General features: G+C 39.6%; 1 protein-coding gene across 1 annotated transcript; it reads right to left on the reverse strand.

The window, feature by feature from the left end:
- Positions 1–214: 214 nt before the first annotated feature.
- On the reverse strand, positions 215–8,948 carry LOC138023331 (N-acetyllactosaminide beta-1,6-N-acetylglucosaminyl-transferase-like). The gene is made up of 2 exons (XM_068870345.1): positions 8,702–8,948; positions 215–1,297 (listed from the first exon to the last, which is right to left on the reverse strand). Exons 1-2 carry the CDS (start codon positions 8,879–8,881, stop codon positions 215–217), a joined length of 1,263 nt encoding a protein of 420 aa, XP_068726446.1. The 5' UTR covers positions 8,882–8,948.
- Between the last annotated feature and the right edge of the window lie 2,266 nt (positions 8,949–11,214).

Here is an 11,214-nt window from a genome sequence, read left to right on the forward strand (position 1 = left end):
TTAGCCAATCCAAAGCGATGGTGGGGTACCGATTCCAGTTGCTCTGTTTCACTACACAAGATGTTTCATTTAATTGTGCTAAAATCTCTTAGGGCACGGTACCTACACAAGAAAGAAATCCATGTGAGGTGATTTTGACATCATCGTTGAATGAATATAGTGTCTTGAGCAACCAAGTAAGTCTTACGCAATACTTTGCACAGCGTTTTACTTTTTATTTTTTCCAGACAGCCGTGCCGTATTTTCTTCCTTGTCTTGCAATAAGAATACAGTCGACCAGCTCGTCTCTGAAGTTGTAAGGGATTTTGTGAACAAACAGCTTCATTTTCATTTTTTCACCGAGGGCCCACTGCAGGTCTTGAAAAGAGATCCAACATAGATCTCGTTTCCAGGATCCTTTACAAGAATTTTTGTTCTGCTTACCACGCCACTGCCATATTAAAGCGCGTGGTATCCACTCTGGCTGTTTCCCTTGGATTCCACCTGGGGCATGCGGATACTGATATAAGGTTCCATACAACGTTTCATCTGGAATGTGAGTATCCTTTAAAAATTCAACAAAGTCTTTCCCGATCTGGCTGTGCAGTACAAAGTTAACAAATTGTCGTATCGCAATAGTGTGTGTTGCTCCCCTATAAATTGTAATGTTGTGAGGTGGAGGGGGTTTCTTGTCACCCCTAACGAACTTATTGTTGATAAAACGGTGTATGAACTTCGTGCGGGTCTGGAATTCTTCTTCCACAGGAAAACTGGCAATATTGTTGTTGTTTTTAAGAGTTTCCAATGCTCTCACAATTTCTTTGTTATCATAAAGTGGAAAATCTTGTCCAACTAAACTAATATAATATTTCCATTTCACAGAAGACTGTAAAAGCTCTTCCATACAATTGAGGTGAGCTTGAACCAAACTAAAATGTCCCCAGAAAACACTTGTCCTATTGGTGACGACAAAGACATTTGGAAGACAGCGTATCATAGTCTTTATGGCTCTTAGCAAGGCGTCTGGGGATTTTGTGTCGATATGAATGCAGTACACATTGTTGGGCATATAGATTGCTTGAAGAATTCTCTCCACTAAACGTGCACTTTTGTATAATGTTATGGAGTAAGCGATGGGTAGCTGCTTTTCTTCTTCGGACACAGGAGGATGGCGGAAATGGTGTCTTAAGACTTGAGCACAGTCCTGATTGGGAGTGTACTTGGCGTTAATTTCTGAATCAGGTGGTGTTCTAGTAACAGTTCCCTTTAGCTTTTCCTCGCCGGATATAAGCTTCTGGCACCTTTCCCACGTCGTGGTCTGCAAATGATAAAATGCTAACTTACATAAGTAAATCAGTAGTTACGTATTTCATAAAACATAAAATAGTTTGAACCCAGGAGTTAAATACCTTAATGGATTTCCGAGAAGGATGGTTGGCAGTGACTGACGTTCGGACAACCTGAGCGTAAGTCACCTTCAGAGTCAAGTGACGGTTGAAAGTACAAGCAAATGTAGTGATGGACTGGTCTGTGTTATGATTGTTAGTGGGAAAAGTAACGTGATTGCTTGTGAGGATGGGTGAGTGATGATTGGTGAATTAGGACGATCCGGTCGCAGACGTTTTTTAAGCTGAGAGGAAAAAGTTGTGTGTAGTTAAGGTTTTCTGTCAAGTACTCGTTTGTAAGACACAGGTAGAAGTAGGCAACAGTTTAATGTAGTTTGTGTACCAGGTTTTAAGTGCAAGGCGCTGGTAATTGTTCCTACAGTAGGTTAAGCATGTAGTACCCTGCGATCAGGCTCCATTTTTGATAGCAGAAAAAGAAACGACAAAAGCGAGCGCCGACCAAAGAGGACATGACAGCGATGCTCAATTGGGCCTGATCGCTGGTAAGGAAGTGGAAGAGTCCCAGTCAATATTGTCTTTTGCTCTTGAATGGTGTTCAGCAATATTGCTATTGAGATCACCATTCTTAGTCGCTCGTTTGTGTTCTGTAAGTCGTTTATTTATATTCCTGCCGGGTTTACCGATATAAGAGGCCTGGCAATCGCAGCATGTGATCTTGTATACTGCTCCCTGTCTGTCCTTGGGGTCGTCTCTGTGTTTGACATTAGTTAGTGAGCCTCATAAAGTCGTGGGAAACGCGTGTGTCGTGAGGTTGTGGTATGGGTGCGATAGTTCAGTCCCTCTTATGTACGGTATTGTCGCTGTGGTAGCGGTTGACGAAGTAGGACTGTTTTCGTTTTGTCTGATGTATGTGTTGCGTTTGAAGAAATCTGTGTTACAATTGTTCTTCCTAAAAACGTTGTTTTTAAAAGTATTCAGTCTCGTTAGGTAAACTATCAGTTGAGTCCCAAACTATCGATATTCTCGCCTCATCAAGGTTCTTATAGTGGTCGCTTTGTGTGTCCTGGGATTGTAAGATGTTTACCGGGTTCAATAGTTCAGTGGTAACACGTAACCAAGCAGTCTAGAAATGGTATAGTGTCTGTTTTCTTCGATCTAATTGGTGAAGTGGATGTCAGCATTTTGCTTAATAAGGTGTTTTTACTGAGAATTCTTCCGTTCTTTGTGTACTGCCGCATAGTATCGTCATCGTGACGTAGCCATAGGGGTAGTGTTAGCTTTTATGTTGTTAGGGCCTATTCCACGATGTTTTGCATGACAGTTTCACCCACAACAACGGAAACGATTACGGGTGAGATTTTAGCTGTCTTGTGAATTTGTCGGTAGTATTTTCCGTTGTATTGAAAGTACGTTGAAGTTAGGCACAGGTGTAAGAAGTCTCCATCGATCTGTGGGTAGTGATGGTTGAAACAAGGATTTGTTGATGCTAGTCTTGTTGCAGTCTATGGCTAATTGGAGTAATATGTTAGTAAAAAGTCACGTAACGTCAAAAGATACTAAAAGCGCCTTATACCGTAGGCATCCCAAGCTCGCGTCACTACAGACAGCCGTTAAGAATTTAAACGCGTTGTAAGACTTTGTATGGGAAATAAAATACAGTCGATTATGAAGCCTAAAAATTGCTCAATTTAACGTTCATTCAATAAAATGAATCAAAATGACTCACCATGGAGCTGTTACGAGAAGCCGCTATGGGGATGGGGTAAGTGTTGCAATGACTGTACCTCATCGGGTGGAGTTAATTTGACCTCGGACCCAAGCTCCGTGTCTCGTGCGGCGATCAGTAGCAGTTAAATTCATCAGCTATCGTGGAAATCGAAGCAGAAAATGCTCATTTCCAGCCAAGTGCGTGGGGATTTTTGACTACGAAACATTCATTGAGGTTCGCAAATGATGTGGCTTTAGCTTTGCGTGAAAAAATCTTGGCTGGGATGGATTTTTGAGTTGCAAAACGCCTCTGAGCTGACAACGGTCGAAATCTTAGTGTGCAGCCTTGACTTCGTCTTAGAACATTGAAAACACGGACTTCCCGAAACTGTGAAATAAACTCCAAAAGGCACAGGAATACACCAGAGGTGAGTCATTTTGATTCATTTTATTGAATGAACGTTAAATTGAGCAATTTTTAGGCTTCATAATCGACTGTATTTTATTTCCCATACAAAGTCTTACAACGCGTTTAAATTTTTAACGGCTGTCTGTAGTGACGCGAGCTTGGGCTGCCTATGCTTATACTTGAAAGCTAGTATAAAATTTTAGAACATACCAAATTAAATCGTTGTCAACCTCTACCTGCGCCTTACAAACATAACTTAACAGAAAACCTTAACTACACACAACAGTTTTTCCTCTCAGCTTTTAAACTTACTGCGACCATCACTTACAAGCCGGATCATAATTCAGCAATCACCACGCACAATCCTCACCAGGAATCATATTACTTTTCCCACTACCAATCGCAAAGACCAGAACATCACTACATTCGTTTGAATTTTCAACCGTTATTTGACTCTGATGATGACCTCCGCTCAGGTTGTCAAAGTTACGTTAGTCACTGCCAACCGTCCTTCTCAGGACTGCTTTCGCCGAGACGATCAATTTGTATCTAGTTACTTATTTCCTGTTGATCTGGAAGGCATGTAGTGAAGTAAGCCTGGTGATTAGTCGGGGCTATTCACTCGGAACAAGGGGCCCATATCCCCGAAGGACAGCTAACATTCTTATTTGTCCGTTGTTGAGATTTCCTGCAAGAAACATTAAATAACGAAAAACGTATTTTGTACTTGGTGGAGTTGTATTTTAAAACTATTTTTAATGGCATATTGTAGGCGTTGACATTTCGAGTATAAACCTGTTTTTCTGATTTGCGGTTTTCTGAATCTTTTAACAGCAATGCGTAGACAACGTATTTTGTGAAATGATAAACGGTAGGATTGAATTTAGTTTTGTATTATTTACACAACAATACGTGGAGACATTTTCTTTTGTCTGCTGGTATGCGTTGTAAACAGGTATGTTACTTTTATATATTAAGAGTGCATTCAGTACACTACACGTGGTTCAACGGCTGCTGTTCAAATTTTGGGAAATGTGAGCACTCGGCTAGCATTATTTGCACTGAAGCAACGATGAGCGATAGTGGAGGTGAAGTCTAGGGTTTTTGGAGTGTCCTTATAGTTTTAGAGCCTTACTACAAAGGGGAAGATATATATTGCCCCTCCTCTTCATAATCTCATCTTCTTTTACCCCCTCCCATTCTATAATCTAGTGCTTTTCTATTATGATCAGCCATTGTTTTCAGCCCTCCTTATACCTTTTACAATCAAAGCCTCACCCAGCTTTTAAGATAGTTAGTAATTGTCCGTGGCTATTAAATACGTCAAAAATATTTCTTTTTCATAGCACCCGCCCTTTTTGGTATGTCTTGGTGCAATCTAAGGCTAATTGGAGTAATATGCCAGTAAAAAGTGGCGTAACGTCAAAAGATACTAACAGCGCCTTACACTTGAAAGCTGGTATAAAATTTTAGAACATACCAAATTAAATCGTTGTCAACCTCTACCTCCGCCTTACAAACATAACTTAACAGAAAACCTTAACTACACACAACAGTTTTTCCTCTCAGCTTTCAAGCCTACTGCGACCATCACTTACAAGCCGGATCATAATTGTTGGGAATGCCTCCAAAGTTATCCAACACTGTCACAATTTTTGAAAACGATTTATTGATCCCTCGTATTACAAGATTTTTTCTTCTTCTCTCTTTTCAACCGCTCCCTTTTTTTTAGACAACTCCCTCTATTCTGATTCGTCTTGTACATTCTCATGATTTCCGATGTAATTGTATTGCCAACAACGATTTGACCCCAAGTTCTTAATTCACACATCACTTAACACTTCAAACCGACATTATCAAAATGGCTTAAATATATTAAACCGAAAGGAAGGTCCGAGGTCTAGGTGAGATCGCGAGATTTTAAGTCTAATGCGTTCCGGAACAAGATTTTTCAAAAAGTCTCAAATCCTCGAGGAAACGCTGCCAAAATGTTGTATACACTCTTCACTATGAATTTAACTTACTTTCACCAACATTTCAATGTTATTACGTCGAAATACTTGTTTTTTAGAGCATCCGCCATTTTTAGTATGTCGCCAGCATACTTATCAGGGGCACCCAACGTCAATTTTCGGAAAATATCTGTTCGAAAGACGATTTGAGATCTAGAATTTTTGGAACATTTGTTGTAAAATTTCTTGCTTGCCTGCCTCTCCTAGGATTTTCGAACATCTGAAGAATGGCATAATTGCCCATTTTTAACGGATTTTTACCCTAAAAAGGTTAGAATTTAGGCTAAAATTTTCGAAAAGGTAAGTTTTGATCCCTATAATTTTCGGATCACTAGACTTTCAGCTAGGAAATCCGAACAGATGAAAAATTTTTAGGGAATAAAAATATGCCAATATCTACCGTTTAAATTCTTAAATACGTTTGACAATGCTCTGTTTAAGTGTTTTTGAACTATATTCTCGTTGGGTGCCCCTGACTTATTCGAGAACACTTGGAGCGAGGACTGATGACGTTACTTACTCAACATTTAGCTCGCTGCTACTTGAGTAAACAATGGAAAACATGTCTTAAAGCGAAGGTTCGTCTTCTATTGATCATGATTTATCGAATTCGGAGTTATCATTTGACTACGAGAAAAAAATTCTGAGTCACTTCCCTGTGATTATAACGATTTAGACTCGTGGCTACTGAGGAAAAAGCAGCCGCATATCGATGGGAAAGAGCTCAAGAGGAAGAACAAGAGGAGTACTTCGAGATCGTTCGAATTAATCGAGATTAGATGATATATTGGAGTCGTGATTTTGTCTGTTTACTATTGTTCCCTTCATTTGTAAAAATTCAAATTTCTCGTTATTTTTTTCTGGGTGCAAATGTTCGTGTTGTTCTTCGGACGCGGTAACAAAGGCCAATGAAAGGCTAAGGAGTGCTTCTGCTGTTACTAGCGAAATTTATCGGTGGGTGGAGATGCTGGAAGGAGTTGCGGATGACGGAGAACTACAGTACCAATGATCTGCCTGGGTTTCAATCTTGTTGTATAGACGAGTGGGTTTTAAAAATAGCCGCCAAAGGATTAAGAAACCGAAAGAACAAGCGATACGCATCAATGTATGAGCAATGCCAAACGGCGAACTCTCAAAATTAAAGCACTGTGTAATAAACTTAATTTTTATTGCCCTTTTTCAGTTTTCCTTGTCTTTAAATATTTTCTTGTATTTTATAACGTAGAAAATAAGAACGATAATGGCAATAACTTTCCTAGCTCCTGAATAGTTTTCTACGATCAGTTTCATACCGACAGTTTATTCGTCTTTTTGGGGACCTCATGGGGTATTTATTACACAGCACTTGCCGAGACTTCGCAGTTAGGCCTTGCTCATACATTGATGTGTGTATCGCACGTTCTTTCGGTTTCTTAATCCTACGGCAGCTATTCCTCAAACCCACTCGTCTAGACAACAAGACTGACACCCAGACAGATCGGTGGAAGTTCTCTATCATCTGCAACTGCTTCCAGCTTCCCCTGGCACCGATCAATTTCGTACAGCAGAAGCATTCCTCTGCCTTTGTTACCGCTGCCAAAGAACAACACGTACCTTTGCACCCAGCAAAAATAACGAGAAATTTGAATTTTTACAAATGAAGGGAACAATAGTAAACAGACAAAATCACGACTCCAAAATGCTATTTAAACTCAGTTAATCGGAACGATCTCGAAGCATTTCTCTTGTTCTTCCTCTTGAGCTCTTTCCCGTCGATATGCGGCTGTTGTTTCTCAGTAGCCATGAGACTAAATCTTTATAATCACAGGTAAGTGACTCAGAATGTTTTTCGAAGTCAAACTATAGCTCCGAAGTTGATAAATCATGATCGATAGAAGACAAAGCTTCACTCGCGGACATGTTTTCCTTTGTTTACTCAAGTAGCAAGGAGCTAACTGTTGAGTAAGTGACATCATCAGTCCTCGCTCCAGGCTTTCTCGAATAAGTATGCTGGCGACATACCAAAAATGGTGGATGCTATGAAAGACAAGTATTTTGACGTAAGTAAGTTAAATTCATAATGTGAAAAGCGTATACACCATTTTGGCGGAGTTTCCTCGTGGATTTGAGACTTTTTGAAAAATCGTGTTTTTTCGTCAGAGTAATTCAAAGCCATACCATATTGGTGTAAGGCTGGCATCTTTGAAACCAATCAAAGCAGTAAATGGTAAGACCTAACCAGGAGCCCTACAACTCCAGTGCTACCCTTGGTCTATGTAACGGCATTTTCACAGATCAAGCTACTTTTAGACGAGGAAGATTTGGCTTGCACGAGTGACCATTCTTCATTGCGTGGGTAATACTTTAATTTCTTGTGCAAGACTTGCAACTAGCTGGAGAAGTCTGGTTTCCCGGGAAAGTCAATCCAATTTAACTCGGCGTGTAAAAACGCCGCTCCACAAATATAATGAAGTTGTACGCTCCTGGCTAGCAATAGGCTCCTGACCGAGTCGGAATGCAGTGGAAACTCGGAGCGGAAAGAGAGCATTGCATTCCTTCGCCGTTCAACCAGCCTTGCTGTGTTTCATTTCCCATAATTTCCATCCTTCACCCAATTTTGTTACACACGTCCTTGCTTAATTACACAGTTTACGAGAAACACTCGAAAGGTCTCTACTCCAAGTCTTACTTGTAAACAACTTAAATTTACTTTGTGCAATATTCTCAGTCTTTCTTTTTACTCCTTTTCGGCCTGTTTTATTCCTTGGGTTGCTCAAATTACTCTAGATCGATTTTACTAACGATTTTCCTTCAGACTTTGATCTTTCTTTCGGTTATAGTAACTATCCAATTGATCTCATGGGCTAGGAGCGAGGCTAATCCCGCCAAATGAGATTTTAGCCCACATCATCAAGGGCTTAGCTGAGCAAGAAAACTTCGCTTCCCAACTTTTCAGCCAAACGTTCTCCAGTAATCAAGAGTGCTCACGTTCAAACAATGGCTTTTTTGTCAGGTTGACCACATAAAAGACCATACTAGAATGGCTTCTCTTGAGAGAAGGAAGTGATATATTGGTACCCTGTCTCCAAGTAAAAGATGGTCATTTTGTAATGTAGATATAAATTGCTAAACAGATTGAGAAACTATTGAACTTTATCTGGATTTGCACAAGTAGTCATGTTACACATAACCATTGGTTATATTTCGGCTGAATACTCTCTGGCAAAAGACTGAGGATTCAACTAGTGAATTTTCCTTTTATGAATTACCTCTAGTGTGCTTGTTGGCGAAGCCTTGTTTGTCATCTGTTTCGTCATCAGCTCTGTTTCATGTGATGGATATTTCAACTCTGTCCGCATTCCGTTTTCAAGACCACTCAAGGGTGTTGTCGTTGACTTCAATCGACTTTGTATTGTTGGTTGGCTTGGGTTTTTATTGCGTGATCTCATTTGGTAAACGATGATTAATTGCGTGACAACCAAGATAAAACACACAAGCAGAACAGTTTTTGCAGCTGACAAAGCCATCAAAGTTCATTCCTTCAAGAAACAAACTGTGCATCTTACAAAATATATCCGAGACATTATTTTGTTTTTCCTCAAAAACACAAGATGGGGACAAATTTAGGTCGCAAGCTTAGGCGGTAGTTCTAAATTAGACTTGGTATTGAATGTCTTAATTAGCATTGGGCTTGCCCCCTTTTCAGAATTCTTGCTTTTGATGCAAGGTGGCCCCGCAAGCTTACGAAAAGCGGCTCAAATCAACCAAGCTCAGGGAGTCGCAATCTGTTTAGGAAAGTTTCATTGGGCTGAACTGTATTATAAAAAAAAAAACAAAAAAACAAGTTGAAGGTCAGTGATAGGGTACTAAATATATCTCCTTCAATAACAGTAATAGCGTTTTACCATATTAACAACATTAATGATAAATATTAATAGTAATAATAATGATTATGATTATGATAATGATAATGATAATGATAATGATAATGATAATGATAATGATAATGATAATGACGAAAATATATAGCATGCCGTGTGCAGTTTCATTTTACATCGAAGTTTTCGTCGAGATTTCCGCGTTCCCATCGGACAGTAAATGAATTAAGTAAATGATAGAACCTAGGGAGCACCAGTGAAATTTTTCTCCCGGCATTGACTTTTTAGCAAAAACAACAGGCCCTTGTTTCACACAAAAATGCAGAAAGTGTTAGTTGAAAGGCACCCAAGAAGAACTGAGCGATCCTTCATTATTTATTCGAGATGGTTGGCTGGTAAGATCCGGCAGAAAGCAAAACAAAACGTTTTGACCCGTTCAAGGGAGGATGAAAAAAGACATGACCCCTAGAAGCTACTGGCATTGCCGTGTTAAGCTTGGTGCAGTGAGAAAAAACACTGCAAGTTTCGTGTTGTCCGTCTTCAGCAATTTTTTTGTGCATGGCAATGTGAACATCATTCCCTGGTTTCACCAAGTTAAGATGTTTACTCGGGCATTTTGAGTTTGTTTGCCTATGTTTTCTTTAGTTGAAGAGGCGAATCTTTCATTTTCAATGTTTAGAAACCAGATGGACTTCAAACTTCATCCAGAGCTCGATATACGCACGCTAAGCATGAACCATCTATCAATCAGACCCACAGCTTCTGCTTACGCACCCTGTGTGGCCGGTTTTGTGTGTCCACTGCGCTTGAGCAGCTAGACTACACAGCTATCAATAACCTTCACTGGTTTGGGACGTCATGATGTTGCTGTCAAATGCCGCTAATAAGCAGGGCCAGCATTATAAGGCAGCTGTTAACAAAGTTAATCATCATCGAACTTCGTTCGTCCGAAGTTCACAGTTTTCGCTAAGCTTCGCTTATAGAAATGTGTTCGCTTCTACTGACGAACAGATAACGTCCGTGGACAAATATCTGAGCATACTTTCGCGCCAAATGGAGGCTATTGTTTATTTATACAAGAGATTACGGGTAGCCTACACTTTGTTCGAAGGATTTCTAGCCGATTTTCTTCTTTGTTCTTAATATTTCAGTGTTTTTTTAAATGTTACAATACCTTTCTCAATAACAAGTTCAAATCCGTAGTCTGAAGTCCAGAGTCCACATTCCGTGACCCAACCATACAATTAAAAGCGTTTTTTAACGGCATTGATTCCAATCAAAACCAGTAAATGAATGCTTTACATGTTTTTACGATGGTATTTAAATAGTTAATACTGGGCATTTTTCTCCCCAGTAAACACGCCAAATTTCAGCGAGATCAATGAAAAGGACGCAGACCTACGAGCTCTACAGTATAGATGATTCAAATTTGAATCATTCTCAGTGAGTTCTAGCTAGAAGCCCCGTGGGGTTGGTACTTGGATGGGGGACCGGCCGGTGATATGTTCGTTGACACTGTGGAAATCTCGCTTCTCGGAGTCTACGGAAATTCCTTAACGCTGATAATTGCATAGATTCGTATAGTGCAATACCTTAATTCCTTAATTACTCAACAATTATTAGAAAGCGGTACAAAATGATTCTCCCCAAAACATACAACTACTTTCAAAAGCTTCGATCGTCGATGACAAAGCAGGACTCGAACGCACCTCACTAACCTCTATTATTGGTAGTTTATATAACAGACGATAAACATTTTTTTTAATATTATATATATATATATATAATAGGAAGAAATATATATATATATATATATATATATATATATATACGGAAGAAAAAAACACATAAACTAAAAGTTCATCCCTACAAGCCTGTTTCGTGGTCGCCCACTCATCAGGTGA

This window comes from Montipora capricornis, chromosome 11, assembly GCF_036669925.1.
Source record: "Montipora capricornis isolate CH-2021 chromosome 11, ASM3666992v2, whole genome shotgun sequence".
NCBI lineage: Eukaryota > Metazoa > Cnidaria > Anthozoa > Scleractinia > Acroporidae > Montipora > Montipora capricornis.

What these genes read in the sequence shown, in the direction of transcription:
- LOC138023331 (XM_068870345.1), bottom strand. Translation starts at nt 8,881, where the DNA reads ATGAGATCACGCAATAAAAACCCAAGCCAACCAACAATACAAAGTCGA. An exon ending in CGCCAACAAGCACACTAGAG is followed by an intron (nt 1,298 to 8,701) that starts GTAATTCATAAA and finishes TATCATTTGCAG; the next exon opens with ACCACGACGTGGGAAAGGTG.